The sequence below is a fragment of the Ranitomeya variabilis genome, chromosome 1 (assembly GCF_051348905.1).
Source record: "Ranitomeya variabilis isolate aRanVar5 chromosome 1, aRanVar5.hap1, whole genome shotgun sequence".
Taxonomy (NCBI): domain Eukaryota; kingdom Metazoa; phylum Chordata; class Amphibia; order Anura; family Dendrobatidae; genus Ranitomeya; species Ranitomeya variabilis.
The window spans coordinates 64,116,166-64,137,541 of record NC_135232.1 but is presented as its reverse complement, the minus strand read 5'-3'; the positions used below and the strand labels follow the sequence as shown (position 1 = coordinate 64,137,541).

The following is a 21,376-nucleotide window of genomic DNA, read 5'->3' as shown; positions in this document are numbered from 1 at the left end:
GCAGAGCCTGCGTGTATGGACTGTGAGTGCCTTGTAGTGACTAAAGGTAACGTCGGAGAAGCCCGACATGCTGCGATCAGAGGGTTCATGCAATTTCAGTGTGTCTTCCTTTTAAACAGCTCTCCTTTAGGCTTTGTGCCCATGTTGCGGATTCGTGTGCGGATTTTTACACACCGTTTTTGAAAAATCTGCAGGTAAAACGCACTGCGTTATTTTGGCGGATTCCACCTGCGGTTTTACACCTGCGGATTCCTATTGAGGAGTAGGTGTAAATTGTTGTGTGTAGGTGTAAGTTGTGCGGAATCCGCACAAAGAATTGACATGCTGCGGAAAATACACCGCAGCGTTTCCGCCCGGTATCTTCCGGAGCATGTGCACTTCGGATTTTGTTCTCCATAGGTTTACATGGTACTGTAAACCGCATGGAACGCTGCTGCGGATCCGCAGCCAAATCTGCAAAGTGTGCACATAGCCTTCGTTTCCTAGATTGAAGGTTGAATGTAGACCCAAGTCTATTGAATTCAACCAATACGCTAACCTGTTGATGGCGAAGGCAAAAGCCATTAGCATCTGCTTCATTGGGTTCCATATTAGGGGAAAAATTCCTTCCCGACTCCACATGAGGCAATCAAACTAGTTACCTGGATCAGCGCTTCATCACAAAAGCTAGTGCCCATAACATGTAGTAATATATTTTTCAAGAAAGGCATCCAGGCCCTTCTTGACCTATTGAATTGACCATTAAGATTTTCTTGTGGCAGAGAGTTCCATAGTCTCACTGCTCTTACAGTGTAAAATCCGTAATCTCACTGCTCTTACAGTAAATAATCCGTAATCTCACTGCTCTTACAGTAAAGAATCGGTAGTCTCACTGCTTACAGTAAAGAATCCGTAATCTCACTGCTCTTACAGTAAAGAATCCGTAATCTCACTGCTCTTACAGTAAAGAATCCGTAATCTCACTGCTCTTACAGTAAAGAATCCGTAATCTCACTGCTCTTACAGTAAAGAATCTGTAGTCTCACTGCTCTGGCAATAAAGAATCTGTGTTCTCACTGTTCTTACAGTAGAGAATCTGTAGTCTCACTGCTCTTACAGTAAAGAATCTGTAGTCTCACTGCTCATACAGTAAAGAATCTGTAGTCTCACTGCTCATACTGTAAAGAATCATTTGTGGTTATGGTTAAACCTTCTTTTCCCTAGACATAGAAGTTGCCAATATGTCACCTTCGCAGACCTGTGTAAAATTATCATTCTACAAATCTCTGTACTGTCCTCATATTTTCATACATTGTAATAAGATCGCCTCTCAGTCTTCGATTTTCCAAACCGAATAACCCCAAGTCTGATAACTTGCCCTGATATTGCAGTTCACCCTTTCCCATAATAACCTTGGTCCCTTTTTTCAGCACCCGCTCTAGTTCAGCTATGTCCTTATACACCAGAACCCAAAACTGTACTCTGTGTGGCAGCACTAGTGACTTATATAGAGGCAAAACTATGTTCTCCTCATGCGCATCTAGGCCTCTTTTAACGCACCCCGGAATTTTATTTCTTCGCAGCAGCTGCCTGGCATTGGTCACCCATGCCCGTCCGCCCATACACCCAAATCTTTGAGTTTTACCATTTAATACATAAGTATACATTTTATTTCCTCTGGCCTTACATTTATCTGCGTTACCATTTAATTGATTGGCCTTGTTGATTTCCCCTGATCCTTTTGTTCTTTCGGGAGATAATACACCAGAGTAGTCGGGCTGTAATTTCCCTTTTTGTATTTGCCTTACCGAGCCCCATTCATGTAAACACGACACAACCAGGTCTGGTCCTTTAAAAGGTGATATGAGACTTCCAATGATTTTGCCTTGAAAACCCAACTGCACAACAATTATTCTGCGACACCGAACCCTACAGGTGACGCAACTCATTTGGCCATGACGTGTTCTCCAAATGTCTGTCTAATGGTCCCTCTATCAACTCCTAAATGAAAGTGTCTCTGCTCCTCTCCAGTGTTGCTGGCTTTACACCGCTCCAGCTGCCTCCTGGCATTGTGTGCGGCGATCTGTGGCTCCTGTGCAGCTGTTCTGTGAATTAGAATTTGCCACTTTCGGGGGTGATTTATAGTGAACCTGCTGGGCCACGGTTGGTCACACCCTTCCAGTAAGTCCCCCCAAAAATATAACCAAGAAAATTGAGTTTGAAATAAAATAACCTTCTTTTAAAGGAGTTTTTGGGTGTAAATATTATTACCTAGGTCATAGATCAGTGGGAGACCCTCATCATTTTTTACTTTATACAGGCACGACTTTCTCCAAACTGACTTGTCTGAAAGGTGACATCTCGTGACCCACTAGTAGACATTGCTAGACTGGAAATATGCGGTGCAGAAATCCACAGCCATTCCTCCTCTGAAAACAGATTGAACTAAGAAGTATATATATATTTTTTTTCTACAGATTGACAGAAGAGGTCTGCTAATGCTGCCTTTATTTGTTTTATTTTTTTTGCACTTAAGAGAAAATACACTATCGTAAGGTTTCCCCTAAGGGTTTCCTCCAGTATAATGCTTAATTACATGTAGGTTGTAGGGGACTTTAGAACAGATATATGAGGCTGTGGTAGAGAACACAGGTGTGTGCACGGCTGAGTGTACCTGTGTATGGAGTTCGGGTAGTTGGCTGTCAGCCGAAGGATTGTTTGTCCGATGGCTAATGTGTGAGTGCCTTAACCCTTCTCGATCTGTTACAGTTTGGGAATGAGGCTAGTGCGCTACACCTGCGGTAGTGGCAGATCTGGCAATAGGTGGCACTGTTCTCTGTTGCAGCGCTGCCGCTTCCTGCTTACGATATCTTGCGCCACGGCTTGATTGGTCGGTGCAGTGCTGCCGCTTCCTGCTTACGATATCTTGCGCCACGGCTTGATTGGTCGGTGCAGTGCTGCCGCTTCCTGCTTACGATATCTTGTGTCACAGCTTGATTGGTCGGTGCAGTGCTGCCGCTTACTGCTTACGATATGTTGCGTCACAGCTTGATTGGTCGGTGCAGTGCTGCCGCTTACTGCTTACGATATCTTGCGTCATGGCTTGATTGGTCGGTGCAGTGCTGCCGCTTCCTGCTTACGATATCTTGCGCCACGGCTTGATTGGTCGGTGCAGTGCTGCCGCTTCCTGCTTACGATATCTTGTGTCACAGCTTGATTGGTCGGTGCAGTGCTGCCGCTTACTGCTTACGATATGTTGCGTCACAGCTTGATTGGTCGGTGCAGTGCTGCCGCTTACTGCTTACGATATCTTGCGTCATGGCTTGATTGGTCGGTGCAGTGCTGCCGCTTCCTGCTTACGATATCTTGCGCCACGGCTTGATTGGTCGGTGCAGTGCTGCCGCTTCCTGCTTACGATATCTTGCGCCACGGCTTGATTGGTCGGTGCAGTGCTGCCGCTTCCTGCTTACGATATCTTGTGTCACAGCTTGATTGGTCGGTGCAGTGCTGCCGCTTACTGCTTACGATATGTTGCGTCACAGCTTGATTGGTCGGTGCAGTGCTGCCGCTTACTGCTTACGATATCTTGCGTCATGGCTTGATTGGTCGGTGCAGTGCTGCCGCTTCCTGCTTACGATATCTTGCGCCACGGCTTGATTGGTCGGTTCAGCGCTGCCGCTTACTGCTTACGATATCTTGCGTCACAGCTTGATTGGTCGGTGCAGTGCTGCCGCTTCCTGCTTACGATATCTTATGTCACGGCTTGATTGGTCGGTGCAGTGCTGCCGCTTCCTGCTTACGATATCTTGCGTCATGGCTTGATTGGTCGGTGCAGTGCTGCCGCTTCCTGCTTACGATATCTTGCGCCACGGCTTGATTGGTCGGTTCAGCGCTGCCGCTTACTGCTTACGATATCTTATGTCACGGCTTGATTGGTCGGTGCAGTGCTGCCGCTTACTGCTTACGATATCTTGCGTCATGGCTTGATTGGTCGGTGCAGTGCTGCCGCTTCCTGCTTATGATACTGAATGTTGCGTCACAGCTTGATTGGTTGGTGCAGTGCTGCCGCTTCCTGCTTATGATATGTTGCGTCACAGCTTGATTGGTCGGTGCAGTGCTGCCGCTTCCTGCTTACGATATCTTGTGTCACGGCTTGATTGGTCGGTGCAGTGCTGCCGCTTCCTGCTTACGATATCTTGTGTCACGGCTTGATTGGTCGGTGCAGTGCTGCCGCTTCCTGCTTACGATATCTTGTGTCACGGCTTGATTGGTCGGTGCAGTGCTGCCGCTTCCTGCTTACAACAGTCTTGCGTCACGGCTTGATTGGCAGCTGCAGCCTGATGATCTGCTTTCAGTGCTGGCAGCAGTGGGACACAAACTACGAGAAATTCCTGTTGAGAACATATGTTTTTCTTGATGGAAATAGCCCTTTTAAAATAAATAAATAAATGCTTCCCTCTCTCATCACTTTTCTAGGGAATTCCTTTTGCCATCAGGTGTTTCGGTTGCAGCGGAAGTTAAGCATTACATGGCCGCCATCTAGACGAGTGTCTGTACTTGAGTCCGCCAGAATACAAGGTGCTCGTATACAGCGGCTCCGTTCTGGAGAGTGGGATCCTGGCACTATTGCGTCCATGTGCCATAGTGAGGCAATTAAACATTGTCCTTATGAGAGAACCCCTTCTTAATTTTTTATATTTTTACAAAAGGTCATGTATTGAAGGCTTTATCTTGGGAACCGCAGACACCACTATCACAAGGTGCTTTCACCAGTGAGGTCTGGTTGACGTCCCCATATAACGTCCTTTTCACCATTCCAGACTGGTGTTTTCAGAGCGGTGCGGAGTATGGCGTCCTGCAGTAGCGGCAGCGGACCTCGTACGGGGTGCACACGCCGTCGCCCTCCATGGTGCTCGGCCCACAGCTTTATCATGGCGACTGCAGACTTTACAAGTGACTCGCTGGCAATGTTAAGTCCACACGCCGCACCTCCCAGTGTAAGTTGCTCGGAGCAAAGCTTCAAAGGGGATTGTGCCACTTTGAAGATTGCAGCTTAGAATACGACTTGAAAGATTCGTGATGGACCTACTGTGAAACGGAGTGCAGTCTCATTTCCTTTTTTTGTAATATGTTTTGAAACTTTTTTTCAGCGTCCCTTCCTTCCCATCTCTCCACTTTCTTCCAAGTTGTTCATGTAATTGGTGGGAAAAAGTCTTTTTGCTTCAAAAGAAGCTTTTATCATACGATTAACTTCTGCCCCTTGGGGAAAATGTACGTGGTGATTTCTGTCTTCTAAGAGTCGAGTCCTGCAGATGTCCTGCCACGCACCAAGCCGCTAATTGTTCAGCTTTTCTTACATTTTCTCCATCCTGGAAAATGAGACGAACCGGAAGGAATGTCCTGAAATTGATGCTCCAGATATTGGTGATAAGGCGTCCCTTGGCATATTACGGAGGGGTCGCAAACTCGGCCGGGTAAATGGGCCGAACATGGGGGGAAGAAAATGTTAAATGCACTGGCACAATTCTTGGAGGACATGAGGATTTTTTTAGTGACGCCATCTTTTTTTTTTTTCCTTCTTTTGATCATTTTTTTTAGTCCAATTTTTGTATCTGTATAATGAAAAAGCTACTTTTTTTTTTTTTGATTCTGCGTCATTGGCAAGGTAGATTGACCCCAAGAACTCGCAGTGTTACTGAAAATCAGCCAATTTTAAATATGTGGCCCAATCTGGTCGAAACTTGTGTTTTTTGGGTGCTATATAATACATGGCACGACTAGGAGCATGCGCACACGTATGCTAGCATTGGTCATTTTTTTTTTTTTTTTGTGGCATGCTGGACACCATTCAAGAGGAATGGCTAGATTGGATCAATTTAAAGTTATGAGATAATTATGCTATATAGTAGACGCCTTTTTTGACATGGTAGGAAAAAAATTTTGGTTTTTTTTGTTTTTTTTTTCAATCTAGCCACTAAATTTCAGCAATTTTGTATTCTTTAAATCTTTGCCGGTAATACATGCTGGGTGTGAGGTATGGGAGTCCAGAATTTTATCCTTCTCGAGACCTTAAATGGTCTCTTCTGACCAGGATACTGAGGAGTGTTAGTTCCCCATATTAAGCCCAGCACACTGTTACACAGAATCTGTGATTTTATTTTATTTATTTTCCCACCACCCGTCTGTTTTCCACCATATCTGCCCTGTTTAATGTAGCCGTTCTCAAATCCTGGCTGAAATCCCCCGGTCAGGGGACCGTCAGTGGTGCTGGGAAGAGAAGAGCAGAGAGTTGGAGCAATCCCAAGAAGTGCTCTGTTACATCTGCCTTAAGCAGCAGGACAGCCTGTTATACAAAGGAGTTGCACAGACTTTACAGCAGGATTTTCATTGAAGACTATTTAGAAAGTTGATTTAGTATAACATTTCTAATATTAAATGAACAATAAAAAAATTTAAAATATCTGTGCAAAGGTGTTAGAAATGTATATGTGGATGTATGTTTTATATATAAAATGTACAGTCTTTTATATAGTGATCAGTCTGTTCAGTTTTAGTATTTCTCATTTCTGACCATGTAATCAGGAGTGACGCTTGCACCAATCATTAATACCAATAGTGACTTATGTTTTGCTGTTTTGGTCTGGTCCTTGTTTTCTGCACCTTCAGCATTGCTCGCCCGTAGTTGCAGCCTGTGGGCAGTAGAGGGCAGCCTAGCCTCATTTTTATGGTATATCTGGGCACCATTGTTGCATTTGGTGCATCTCTTGGCCTCTGGTGGGTCTGACAATCCGGCAGCCCCTGGCCATCGCTGTGCGGGCTGTTCCAGGATCCCATGAGTTAATGGGCGCATTGTCTGTGCTGCGGGGACCGTGTGGACGTGCTGCGGCTGCCAGGCTCTTTTGAAGCTTTCTGTATCTGTGACTGGAGGAATGGGGGGTTGTAGATGAAGTAATATAGCCGCAGCTGAAGGCTTTCATGTCTGCTTAAAGCCGCGTCTGAAGATGCTCGTCCTGCCCTGTATAATCACATCTCGCTCCTCGCCCCACTCCTCAAAGCCCGCTCTTCTTAAGAAAACCATTTCATGCACACCCGCTAATTCGCACGGCGCAGCCCCCGCTCCCTTTTTAGATGAGATCTGGTTCTAGAATTTTCTTTTATTATTGTTTATCTTTCAAGGTAGCGCCATAAACCCCTGTGTAATCCCGAAGATGAAGGTAAGCCGTGACCTAAATAGGACATAAAGAAAAAAGCGCGCGCCGAGCGGCTGGAAGACGAGGACTGGACTTGGTTCTGTGTTGACTTTAGTTTTGGGTTTTGTACAAACGCCTGGAGCTGCAGGACGGGGCACTCTAGTCTGAATACTATGGGATTTCAAGGCAAATTGCCCTCAAGCTTTTGTACAATGTGGGCCCTTTATATGGATACACCTGGGTGGGCCACTAATAAAGTTGGATCCAAAATGGCAGACTTCAAAATGGCCGCCATGGTCACCACCCGTCTTGAAAAGTTTCCTCCCTCCCATATACTAATGTGCCACAAACAGGAAGTTATCACCAACCATTCCCATTTTATTTAGGTGTAGCCATATACATGGCCCACCCAGGTCTATCCTGTATTTTAGGGGAACAGTGTGACTAAAGGGGCTTGTCCAATCAATATCAACGCGGTCACTTCAGGTGATGGACGAACGCGCCTCTCTTCAGAATTGACATCTGCTGGCCGGGGCTCCTGGATGGCTGGGACAGAGAGAAGACAGCGCACGGGACATGTGTCCTCCGCCGGGTCATGGGCTCACGGCAGCCCCAGAAGGAAGAGGCAGCTGTGTGTGACCAGAGCCATAAACCAGCGCCTTCTTTATGGTCAGAAGTTGGTCCGTGTAAATCAGCCGTAATGACCAGAGTGAGATAGACAGCTGGGCAGACGAGGTGTAAGGGCACACATGGCAGGGGTGGATCCATTTGGGGTCCCGGGACCACCATACGAGCTGCCTTGCCTGCACCATTGGATGATACGTACATTTTTTTTCGGTGTCCATTTTGCTGGTGCCCCCCAAAAAATCAATCCGAACTTCTCCTTCCCATCAAACGGTAACGGGGCAACACTTGGGTGACGCATAGACGGCTTCCCTTTGCAGTCTGTGGGTTTGTGGTTTTTGGTCGCTTGATCTGCAAAATACCACAGAGATGTGACCGGCCCCATGGACCTTTGTGTGTATGTGTATCATCTATGAAAAACATAGACTGGATACTTGCGTTAAAAAAAGCAAACCCAAAAATGTCTGTATGGCGCGACTTATCCTTGTTTGTTAGTTGATTGCCGCCATGTTTACAAGGGCAGCGTAAGGCCGTAGTCTGTCAATGACTGTTCAAACCAAGCACCGGTGCTCAGCGTGGCCAAAACAGTTCAGTGCACCCTCCCATCTAGTTTTACACTTATCCCCCCTCCCAGACGCCAAAGCCGTCCATTAATGAAGCATTGGGTGGAGATGGATTGAAAACAAGTAGGTGGGAATTTGCATTATACTGTTTGGCCACAACAAGGGTGCATCGAGCATCTGTGCTTGGTTTGTACAGTCATTTTCTGGTGATGCCCCCAATGAGACCAGCCACTGATTAATGGGGCCGACCATTAGTGCTGGTAGCCTGCAGGGCTGGTCACTGTGGCCTCACTTGTATGTGCTCTTTGAAGGGGTTGTCCACCATTTGTATTAATGTAAATGTATGTTTGAGGCTAAAATGAATTAGTAGCAATTTGCCCCAAGGTGGGATCTGGTGCCCTTAAAGTTTCCATGTTCTTTCTACAGCCTCTGTATTGCACTGTGTACTGCTGACTGCCGAAGGAGGTAACTGAGAATTCATCAGTGAGCGTGTTCTGACGGTCCAGTGGGCAGGTTTCTAGTTCTTATAAATCAGATCAGTGAAAGACCGATGACCACATCAAAATTGTATGCACAGGAAAACAAAGGGCCTGTAAAAAGCCAAACTGCAGCATTTTTAGGGAAACCACTTTGCAAAAAACAGTTTTATACCCTTAAATGTTGTAATGCAGAAATGCAAATAAATATTCTATAGCCCCAGAAGTTGATAACCCCTTTAAACAGCACCGGGGAGATAAACGCTCCAGTACTTCACTACTCCTCTACATGTAAACCTTTTGTGATAATGGCCTTATAGAACATTAACAGGGCCTGGCGTCGGTCAGGGCAGGCTGCCCGCTGTGTCGGGGCCTGGCGTTGGTCAGGGCAGGCTGCCCACTGTCGGGGCCTGGCGTTGGTCGGGGCAGGCTGCCCGCTGTTTCAGGCATTAAACTCATAGAAAAAAGGGGCGTTCGAGTCCAAAATAAAATAAAAATAGAATCTATTTTATTTGTGACAAGTATCAATTCATAACATCATATATCAAATATTCTACAATTTATAACATGCTCAGCAAGGCAACAACCGGTACCAGACCTGTGTGACCTACCACATACTGCTAAGTATATGTAGTAAAGTGCTTTGTGCCTACCTTAGAATATCAAGGGGAACAGAACCCACCTAGGACCTAGTAATCACAGATGTCTCATGTCTCATAATCCTTAGTAGAGGGTGTCTCCTTTAATAAATTAACCCATAGTTATAAAGAAGCCCCAGGTATGGTTCCTTACCCATGTGGCAGATGCGGGATGGTCACACAGTACAGCCCAACGCGCGTTTCGCGTTGGCTTCGTCAGGGGGCGGTGTTTCAGGGCCTGGCGTTGGTCGGGGCAGGCTGCCCGCTGTGTTTGGGCCTGGCGTTGGTCGGGGCAGGCTGCCCACTGTGTCAGGACCTGACGTTGGTCTGGGCAGGCTGCCCACTGTCGGGACCTGGCGTTGGTCTGGGCAGGCTGCCCACTGTCAGGGTCTGGCGTTGGTCAGGGCAGGCTGCCCGCTGTCTCGGGTGGGGCAGGCTGCCTGCTGTGCCGGGACCTGGCGTCGGTTGGGGCAGGCTGCCCGCTGTCGGGGCAGGCCGCTCTCTGTTGGGGCCTGTGTTGGTCGGGGCAGGCTGCCCGCTGTCGGGGCCTGGTGTCGGTCGGGGCAGGCCGCTCTCTGTCGGGGCCTTCGGCCGGGGCAGGCTGCCCGCTGTGTCGGTCGGGGCAGGCTACCCGCTGTTTTGGGGCCTGGCGTCGGTCGGGGCAGGCTGCCTGCTGTGTTGGGGCCTGGCGTCGGTCGGGGGAGGCTGCCCGCTGTGTTGGGGCCTGGCGTCGGTCGGGGCAGGCTGCCCGCTGTGTTGGGGCCTGGCGTCGGTCGGGGCAGGCTGCCCGCTGTGTCGGGGCCTGGTGTCGGTCGGGGCAGGCTACCCGCTGTCGTGGCCTGGCGTCGGTCGGGGCAGGCTACCCGCTGTCGTGGCCTGGCGTCGGTCGGGGCAGGCCGCTCTCTGTTGGGGCCTGTGTCGGTCGGGGCAGGCCGCTCTCTGTTGGGGCCTGTGTCGGTCGGGGCAGGCCGCTCTCTGTTGGGGCCTGTGTCGGTCGGGGCAGGCTGCCCGCTGTCGGGGCCTGGTGTCGGTCGGGGCAGACCGCTCTCTGTCGGGGCCTGTCGGTCGGGGCAGGCTACCCGCTGTGTTGGGGCCTGGTGTCGGTCGGGGCAAGCTGCCCGCTGTGTTGGGGCCTGGCGTCGGTCGGGGCAGGCTGCCCGCTGTGTTGGGGCCTGGCGTCGGTCGGGGCAGGCTGCCCGCTGTGTTGGGGCCTGGCGTCGGTGGGGGCAGGCAGCTCGTGGTCGGGGCCTCTCCTTCTCTTTATTTCTCTTCCTTGTTGCCTGCGCTGTAAATGGAAGAGATGTGAACACATTTTATAAATCTAGGTTTATTCTGCCTTTAATAACCCAGCATGGGCACAGGAGTTTATGGGCACGCGGCCTCCGCCGCACCGCCGGCCTCTCTCCGAGATGGATAGTGTAATGAACTTGGCATCCCTCACACAGAGCAGCGTGAGCTAAAGTGCTGTGTGCCGGCGTTATCTGCTCGCAGTAATAGAAAAGATTTACTCCAGGTTCCACTCCAGTGACCGCTGCGGCCATCACAGTCAGCGCACTCTGCATAGAGTTAGAGAATGGCAAATGCCTCCTGATAAACGCCACAGACTAACAAGGATCAGTCTACGCAGATCGCACACTTCCCCATCCGTGGGGTTATTGGAACCGAGCAGATCCTGCTCATACAGATCGAGCCGTCTGCACCCCACATCGGGGGCCATCACCCACACACCCCAACAGTATGCGCAGATTCCGGAACTTGGGTCCCACTAGTGGGCAGCTAGTGTATTACAAGTAGCAGAGCGAGACACCACTGAATGGATAATCGCCAACCAGGAGATTGCTGTAATGTGGACCCATGTAGAAGACACATATTTTTTTTTTTTTTATTTCATTCTTTTAATACCTGCTCCGCTGTTGTGGATTTTGTCATTGACCATTTAAATATTATCGGTACGTGTTCACATTACTTGTGGGCCTTATAAGTCTACGTTCACATTTGCGGTCTGCGCCGCAGCGTCGGGCGCCGCAGCGTCGCCGCATGCGTCATGCGCCCCCATATTTAACATGGGGGCGCATGGACATGCGTTGCACTTGCGTTTTGCGACGCATGCGTCACTGCGGCGCACGCGTCCGGGCGCAGAGGACGCAGCAAGTTGCATTTTTGCTGCGTCCAAAATCAACCAAAAAAAGGACGCATGCGTCGCAAAACGCAGCGTTGTGCATGCGTTTTGCTGCGTTTTTGTTTGCGTTGTGCGTTGCGGTGCCGACGCTGCGGCGCACAACGCAAATGTGAACGTAGCCTTAGCCGTGTTCAGGAGTCTTATGTAAAATCTGTTTTTCATCCAGAGTGAAATATATGAACTATTTTCATCCATATGGCATTGGTTTTATGCATGTCAGGTTTTTTTTTTTTCCTTTTTTAATTGCAATGGATCCATAAAATACTTGAGGCCCAGATGGCTCCATATGGCATCTGTGTGGGTTTTTTTAAACGCACCTATTGTGCTTCATGTGCAAGTCTGATCTGTAAAAATGGATCCGACCAGCAGCGCGTGCCGCAGTATTTTCCACTTGGCCCCTTGGGCGAGACGTGGAGCCGCGGGGACTCGAACATATTTTTCGAGAACGCCGAAGACACGCTGTTTGCACCCGAGCATGCTCCCTCATCACTATTGATAATACAACAGACGGGGGGGAAAAAGGCCCCAGCCTCAAATTTCATCCAACTCCAGTGGATTTCATTGCAGAAATATTGCATATTTTTCACACATCTTTTGCAATGTGAGTGGAGACGTCCACAGCAAAAAGTGACTAATCCACAGCGGCGCTCGAGTTACCCTGCAGGTCTCCGCTGGATGGAACTTTTGCAATGTCTTGATATTGGAAATATAAATTTATTATAGGAGGAGATGAACAGATTGAGGTGCGTTATTTTTTGAGTAGAGATTCCAGACAATCTGCGGATCTATTTCCTTGAATGTCTGCTATTTTTGCAGTCAGGAGTCCAGTAGGCGGGGTGTAATCGGTGATTGACGCTGAGAGAGGTTTACTTTTAGCAGCAGCTTTGTGAATGCAACTCTGGAGTATAAGAAATGATGGGAGTCATAAAGGGGTGCTTTTTTTTTTTTAAATGTATTTTATTTATTCCCCTTTTGTGACTGAGCAATGTCTGCTCCTATCGCTGCTGTCTCTGTATAAGGCTTGGGCCGGGTGTAGAGCTGCTTATATGGAGATGTGTGGTGTAATGCCGCATCCAGACCTGCACGGCTCGTCCCCCTCTTCATTACGGCAGACACCTGCCAGCGAGATCCTTCACTCCTGTCTAAGATGTAAATGTAGCTGGGGATTATTGTTCCCGCCGTTTCGTATCAGCCGGAGACTCCGGGCCATTCTGACTATAATACTCTGCAGGTGTAGAGAGGAGATTAGCGGCGTCCATCTCTCTCCGCTCCGTCCGGAGGGAATGTGACAGTAAACACTTCCATGAATACTAAGGAGTCGTGTCACTTTCCTCAGATGAATTGAGCGCTTGTTCCCAGCTTTAGGTGTCACCGTATGGAAACGCGTGCCCACCCTGGCGAGGACCCCCTCATCTTCCCCGCTGAGATCTTTATCTTTAATGGGACCAATCTCATGAATGCAAAAAAAAAGAAAGAAATGACTTTTCATCAATAATTTACTAGTTAATTACTTCATTATGAATTTTTCATTGGGATGCCGTGAAATGCACCGACCTACTGGCTGATACGGAGCAACTGGCATCGGTGTGTGCACCCGTGGACTAAGTGGTCTGAACAGGAGCCAAACCCAAAAGATGAGAAGTGGGGCTTGTGGTGTGTCCCCCATATACAGCGGGGCTTGTGGTGTGTCCCCCATATACAGCGGGGCTTGTGGGTGTGTCCCCCATATACAGCGGGGCTTGTGGTGTGTCCCCCTATACAGCGGGGCTTGTGGGTGTGTCCCCCCTATACAGCGGGGCTTGTGGGTGTGTCCCCCCTATACAGCGGGGCTTGTGGTGTCCCCCCCCCTATACAGCGGGGCTTGTGGTGTGTCCCCCCTATACAGCGGGGCTTGTGGTGTGTCCCCCATATACAGCGGGGCTTGTGTGTTCCTCATATACAGCGGGGCTTGTGGTGTGTCCCCCATATACAGCGGGGCTTGTGGTGTCCCCCCCCCCTATACAGCGGGGCTTGTGGTGTGTCCCACCTATACAGCGGGGCTTGTGGTGTGTCCCCCCTATACAGCGGGGCTTGTGTGTTCCTCATATACAGCGGGGCTTGTGGTGTATCCCCCATATACAGCGGGGCTTGTGGTGTGTCCCCCCTATACAGCGGGGCTTGTGTGTTCCTCATATACAGCGGGGCTTGTGGTGTATCCCCCATATACAGCGGGGCTTGTGGTGTGTCCCCCCTATACAGCGGGGCTTGTGGTGTGTCCCCCATATACAGCGGGGCTTGTGGTGTGTCCCCCCTATACAGCGGGGCTTGTGGTGTGTCCCCCATATACAGCGGGGCTTGTGTTGTGTCCCCCATATACAGCGGGGCTTGTGGTGTGTTCCCGGTATACGGAGGCGCCTGTGGTGTGTTCCCGGTGTACTGAGGCGCCTGTGGTGTGTTCCCGGTATACGGCGGGGCTTGTGGTGTTCCCGGTGTACGGAGGCGCCTGTGGTGTGTTCCCGGTATACGGAGGCGCTTGTGGTGTGTTCCCGGTATACGGCGGGGCTTGTGGTGTGTTCCCGGTATACGGCGGGGCTTGTGGTGTTCCCGGTATACGGAGGGGCTTGTGGTGTGTTCCCGGTATACGGAGGCGCTTGTGGTGTGTTCCCGGTATACGGCGGGGCTTGTGGTGTGTTCCCGGTATACGGAGGCGCTTGTGGTGTGTTCCCGGTATACGGAGGCGCCTGTGGTGTGTTCCCGGTGTACGGAGGCGCCTGTGGTGTGTTCCCGGTGTACGGAGGCGCTTGTGGTGTATTCCCGGTGTACGGAGGCGCTTGTGTGTTCCCGGTATACGGAGGCGCTTGTGGTGTGTTCCCGGTATACGGAGGCGCTTGTGGTGTGTTCCCGGTATACGGAGGCGCTTGTGGTGTGTTCCCGGTATACGGCGGGGCTTGTGGTGTGTTCCCGGTATACGGAGGCGCCTGTGGTGTGTTCCCGGTGTACGGAGGCGCCTGTGGTGTGTTCCCGGTGTACGGAGGCGCTTGTGGTGTGTTCCCGGTATACGGAGGCGCTTGTGGTGTGTTCCCGGTGTACGGAGGCGCCTGTGGTGTGTTCCCGGTATACGGAGGCGCTTGTGTGTTCCCGGTATACGGAGGCGCTTGTGGTGTGTTCCCGGCATGCTGCAGGTCTTGCTTGGGGGTGTCCCCGGTATGCAGTAGTTCATACCTACAAAAAGGAAGAGTAAGGCTACTTTCACACTTGCGTTGTTTGGCATCTGTCGCAATCCGTCGTTTTGGCAAAAAAAACGGATCCTGTAAATGTGCTCGCAGGATGCGTTTTTTTCCCATAGACTTGTATTAGCGATGGATCGCGATGGATGGCCACACGTCGCGTCCGTCGTGCAATGGATCCGTCGTGTTTTGGCGGACCGTTGGCACGAAAAAAACATTCAAGTGAACGTGTTTTTTTTGTCCATCGCGTCCGCCATTTTCTACTGCGCATGCGCGTCCTAAACTCCGCCCCCTCCTCCCCGGACTTCAGAATGGGCAGCGGATGCGTTGAAAAACTGCATCCGCTGCCCACGCCGGGCACAAATTTCACAACGTGCGTCTGTATGTCGGCCCGACGCATAGCGACAGACCCGTACTGACGCAAGTGTGAAAGAGGCCTAGCTGGTGAGCTAACTGTGACGGGCACCAGACTCGATGACGCTCGCCGGTCACAGAAACCGCCTGCTGGGTCGGACCCCCAAGAAGAGGGACTGTAGCACAGATTGCTGCGCAGCCATTGCTGGACCCTTAGACCCCTGTGCAGTCTCAGAGCGAGCTGCCTGACGTGAGAGGATTACATAATGTTCCAGGGTTATTCGCACACTTGGGTGGTATCTGTTATCCATAGAGGGTGGTCTGACCGCTGGGACCCTCAGTCCTGAGAATGGAGCCCTGGAATGCCCCCTCTGGATGGCTGTGTGCCCGGACTGTGTGCTCCGCTGCTCCAGTCATTCTTTATGGGACTGGCGGAGTATAGCAGCGCCCAGCCCGCTAGTGACAGCGCAAGCTGCACACCCACTCAGTGATTTATTAGCCTTTCCAGCTCGCTAGCAGACCGTTTAACACCACGGTTTTGAAGACTGGTTCACTTTTAAGTTTGGTTCTTCCCCCCCCCCCCCTAAAGATTCAGCAAAACTACAACTAAGTGGTAATAAAGTTTCCCAGCTTGATGCAAAAGCTCCATTTATGTCCATTTTTTTTCTTTATATTTTGAGCTTCTCCGGTTTATGTAGATGAATTTACGGTGTAAACCTTGGGTGCATCCATGGAGGGTATACAGCCCCCACATTAGTGATTCCCCCAGTATAAGCAGTGTCTCGTCGCCTGCCGTGCCCTTATCCGGCCACTAGAGGGCGCGCTCGCCTCACCCTCCGCCTCCTGACCAGTCCTCACAGATGCACACATGGCGGAATATGATCGGTTTATAGTTACAATTATGAGCAGTTGGAGGAGATGACGGCGGAATCATCCTGCGCTCGTCTTACTTGTTTTACATTCTAAATTTGGGCAAATCCAAACCTGAAATGAACCCGAGGTGTTGGGAGGCAGCGCTCACCTTGGCCTGTTCCCAGCACGGCCACATAGACCATCACATGCCGGTTACCTCCGTATAGCAGTCATTTTACTTGTCACATTTCTGAACGGCAGAAAGCAGCCGCCACTGGCAGAAGCTCAGGGACGTGGCCTCCGTGTCCCCCGGATCGCGGATGGCGTCTTATTCCTGCTCGCTTTCACTGCCACTTTATCTTGATTGGGGAAATGAAAACCTTTCTGCAGGCGAGAGCGGAGCACGGCCAAGGTCCCGATTACACATGTCCTGAGCGCCCCTACACGTGAATCCGGCAGGTACTGGGTGACCAGTGCAGCCTGGATTATGCCATGTCTGGGTGAGAGGCGCTGATGAGCACACATCCCATAGATTTCTATGGGGCCAATCTGTAATATGGCAGGCACGTCCTGTAGTGATAGTAGCCGTCATATTCCTGGCCAAGTAGATGGGGGGCGCTCATGGGGGTTCTGCACTAAGAGATAACGCAGAAGAACCTATTTATTTTTTTTTTATCTGAATTTTATTCTTAAAGAATCAGCAGGGGACGCCCTTACTGTCATATACTTGGTGCGTCAGCAGGGGGCGCCCTTACGGTCCTGTGCTTGGTGCGGCAGCAGGGGGCGCCCTTACTGTCATATACTTGGTGCGTCAGCAGGGGGCGCCCTTACGGTCCTGTGCTTGGTGCGGCAGCAGGGGGCGCCCTTACTGTCATATACTTGGTGCGGCAGCAGGGGGCGCCCTTATGGTCCTGTGCTTTGTGCGGCAGCAGGGGGCGCCCTTACGGTCCTGTGCTTTGTGGGGCAGCAGGGGGCGCCCTTACGGTCCTGTGCTTTGTGCGGCAGCAGGGGGCGCCCTTACGGTCCTGTGCTTGGTGCGGCAGCAGGGGGCGCCCTTACTGTCATATACTTGGTGCGGCAGCAGGGGGCGCCCTTATGGTCCTGTGCTTTGTGCGGCAGCAGGGGGCGCCCTTACGGTCCTGTGCTTTGTGGGGCAGCAGGGGGCGCCCTTACGGTCCTGTGCTTTGTGCGGCAGCAGGGGGCGCCCTTACGGTCCTGTGCTTTGTGCAGCAGAGGGCGCCCTTATGATTCTGTGCTTTGTGCAGCAGGGGGCGCCGTTACGGTCCTGTACTTGGTGTGGCATCGGGGGGGGGGCATTATTGTAATTTGTATATATTATTTTTTAATAGCATTTCCCTTTCCTAATTTTTAAACGAGGTGGCAGTGAGGTTACTCTCTCGCGGTGCCGATTAGCAGCTGTAGTGTTACTGAATCTCATGTAATGTCCATGGTGCAGCACTATGGGGCGCTGCTGAACATACTGCATGTTTCTTGGCCCTAGGCATACTTTTCTAAAGCAGCAGCAATGGTCCTGCCTCCAGAGGCCCCAGCCTGGTACCGGGGAGCGCCCCTGCAGAATACGGCGGAGCCCGGGATGTGGCTGCTTGTCCTGTAATGTCCATGGTGCAGCTCTGGGGGGCGCTGCTGCAGAGCCTGTGTGTTACTGTTCGCAGTATTCTTCCCCTTGTCTGGTACGTTGTGAGGAGCTGAGCGCTCCGCTCCGCTGCTCTGGGGCTCGTCTGTCAGAGCAGTGACACGCTGCTCCACTCTTGACATGAAATATTTTACTTTTTTCTATCTAAGTATGAGAAATCCCTTAACGACTATTTCCACCTCTACATCAGCAGTACCGGGAGTGCCAGGAGCTGCTGAGCTTGTACCAGAAGTACCTGTCCGAGCAGCAGGAGAAGCTGAGCCCCGGGAGCGGCCGACCCCAGCAGGTGAGCCACGTGGTGCCCTCTCCTCACCCTCCGCCCCGCAGAGCATCGCTCTGTACCGCAGCTCTGCATGCGTCTCCACCTGCCTTCTGCCCCCCATCTCCTGGAATCAGGCCTGGGCTCGGTATCACGCAGCAGGGTCCGGGGGAGCCCGTTGTTTGTTTTCTAATGAAGAGCAATTAGTGTACTGTATATTTTCTAATCCTGTCGGAAGGACATTTTAATGGGCGAATCAATTATGCAAATCGTCTCGCCTCTGCGGAGGTGCAGATAATGTGTGTTGGACACAGAGCAAAGTCTATACAAATGCTGAGACACAGCGGACGGGTAGGGCTTTCAGCCTCTGCTCATGTGCCGCTCATGCCAGGGATTAAATCCTTATTCAAGAAAATAAAAATACAAACAAATGCGTATTTACATGGGGCTGACAATGCAGCAGAATATGGGGTCACTCTCCTAGTAATCCTCACTGCAGTACTGAGCAGCCATCTTGCTATCTCTTTGAACCCTTATAGACCATCACATGAAACTAGTGATCCCAAACATGGAGAAAACAAGAAACGACTCATCTTAATACTCTACCTTATGTATCCCTTATCTACAGTTGTGCTCAAAAGTTTACACACCCCGGCAGAATTTTTGCTTTCTTGGCCTCTTTTCAGAGAATATGAATGATGACACCAAAACGTTTTCTCCACTCATGGTTAGTGGTTGGGTGAAGCCATTTATTGTCAAACTTCTGTGTTTTATTTTTTGAAAACATAATGACAACTCAAAACATCCAAATGACCCTATTCAGTAGTTCACATACTCTGGTGATTTTGGCCTGATAACATGCACAGAAGTTGACACAAATGCGTTTGAATGGCTACTAAAGGTAACATCCTCACCTGTGACCTGTTTGCTTGTAATCAGTGTGTGCATAAAAGCTGAGTGGGTTTCTGGGATCCAGACAGACTCTTGCATCTTTCATCCAGCCACTGATGTTTCTGGATTGTGAGTCATGGGGAAAGCAAAAAAATAATTGTCAACGGATCTACGGGAAAAGGTAGTTGAACTGTATAAAGCAGCAAAGGGATACAAAAAGATATCCAAGGAATTGATAATGCCAGTCAGCAGTGTTCAAACTGATCGGCTGAAATACAGGAAACTAGCAGTGTGGCTGTTTCAAGATGCACAATAAGGAGGCACTTGAATAAAAATTAGCTGCATGGTCAAGTCGCCAGAAGAAAACCATTACTGCACAAATGCCACAAAGTATCTCGCCTACAATACGCAAAACAGCACAGAGACAAGCCTCAAAACTTCTGGAACCAGGTAATTTGGAGTGATGAGACCAAAATTGAACTTTACATTTGGAGAGAGGTCAACAAGGCCTATGATGAAAAAAACACCATTCCTACTATAAAGCACAGAGGTAGATCGCTGATGTTTTGGAGATGTGTGAGCTACAAAAGCACAGGAGACTTGGTCAAAGTTGAAGGACTGATGAATGCAGCACATTATCGGCAAATACTGGAGGCAAGTTTGCACTCATGGGACGTACTTGGACTTTTCAACATGACAACGATCCAAAACATAAGGCCAAGTCGACCTTCATTGGCTACAGCAGAACAAAAGTGAAGGTTCTGAAGGTGGCCATCTCAGTCTCCTGACTTGAGTGTCATTGAGCCACTCTGGGGAGATCTCAAGCGCGCAGTTCATACTAGACAGCGCAGGAATTTCAGGAACTGGAGGCTTTTTGCCAAGAAGAGTGGGTGGCTTTACCATCTGAGAAAATAGAGAACCACAACTACCACAAAAGACTTCAAGCTGTCATTGATGTTAGAGGGGGCAATACACGGTATTAAGAAATGGGGTATGTGAACTTTTGATCAGGGTCATTTGGATGTTTTGGGTTGTCATTATGATTTAAAAGAGAAAATACAATAGTTTGACAATAAATGGCTTCACCCAACCACTAACCATGAGTGGAGAAAATGTTTTGTTATCATTCATATTCTCTGAAAAAAGGCCAAGAAAGCAAAAATTCTGCCGGGGTATGTAAACTTTTGAGCACACAGGATAATCGATTGCTGAGGGCTCCATTACAGAGACAGGCAGTGATCACTAGGTCGGGGACACATTGCCTGTTGAGCGCACGCTCACACTGCCACTCCATTTTCAATGTATTGGATTGATGTTGACTGAACAGTATAGTGCCTTTTTGTATTCCTGCTCCGCCCCATATATAGTCATGGCCAAAAGTATTCACACCCCTGCAATTCTGTCATATAATACCCAGTTTCTTCCTGAAAATGATTGCAAACACAAATTCTTTGGTATTATTATCTTCATTTAATTTGTCTTAAATGAAAAAAACACAAAAAGAATAGTCCTAAAGCCAAATTGGATATAATTCCACACCAAACATAAAAAAGGGGGTGGACAAAAGTATTGGCACTGTTCGAAAAATCATGTGAAGCTTTTCTAATTTGTGTAATTAACAGCACCTGTATCTTACCTGTGGCACCTAACAGGTGTTGGCAATAAGTAAATCACACTTGCAGCCAGGTGACATGGATTAAAGGTGACTCAACCTCTGTCCTGTGTCCTTGTGTGTACCACATTGAGCATGGAGAAAAGAAAGAAGACCAAAGAACTGTCTGAGGACTTGAGAAACCAAATTGTGAGGAAGCAAGAGCAATCTCAAGGCTACAAGTCCATCTCCAAAGACCTGAATGTTCCTGTGTCTACCGTGTGCAGTGTCATCAAGAAGTTTAAAGCCCATGGCACTGTGGCTAACGTCCCTAGATGTGGACGGAAAAGAAAAATTGACAAGAGATTTCAATGCAAGATTGTGTGGATGTTGGATAAAGAACCTCGACTAACATCCAAACAAGTTCAAGCTGCCCTGCAGTCCGAGGGTACAACAGTGTCAACCCTTACTATCCGTCGGTGTCTGAATGAAAAGGGACTGTATGGTAGGAGACCCAGGAAGACCCCACTTCTTACCCCGAGACATAAAAAAGCCAGGCTGGAGTTTGCCAAAACTTACCTGAAAAAACCTAAAACGTTTTGGGAGAATGTTCTCTGGTCAGATGAGACTAAAGTAGAGCTTTTTGGGCAAAGGCATCAACATAGAGTTCACAGGAGAAAAAAAAGAGGCATTCAAAGAAAAGAACACGGTCCCTACAGTCAAACATGGCGGAGGCTCCCTGATGTTTTGGGGTTGCTTTGCTGCCTCTGGCACTGGACTGTTTGACTGTGTGCATGGCATTATGAAGTCTGAAGACTACCAACAAATTTTGCAGCATAATGTAGGGTCCAGTGTGAGAAAGCTGGGTCTCCCTCAGAGGTCATGGGTCTTCCAGCAGGACAATGACCCAAAACATACTT

At 49.6% G+C, this 21,376-nt stretch overlaps 1 protein-coding gene across 4 annotated transcripts in view; it reads left to right on the top strand.

Annotated features, from left to right (window-relative positions):
* KIAA1328 (KIAA1328 ortholog) overlaps positions 1-21,376 on the top strand; it is a 158,974-nt gene that overhangs the window by 50,616 nt on the left and 86,982 nt on the right. For 3 of the 4 annotated variants that reach the window (XM_077284165.1, XM_077284181.1, XM_077284173.1), the window contains one exon: positions 17,895-18,001. In XM_077284165.1, the coding sequence (XP_077140280.1) occupies positions 17,895-18,001 (107 nt within the window). Of the gene's footprint in view, positions 1-17,530; positions 17,753-17,894; positions 18,002-21,376 lie in introns of those variants that run through there. The other variant, XM_077284189.1, reaches the window with a different exon arrangement.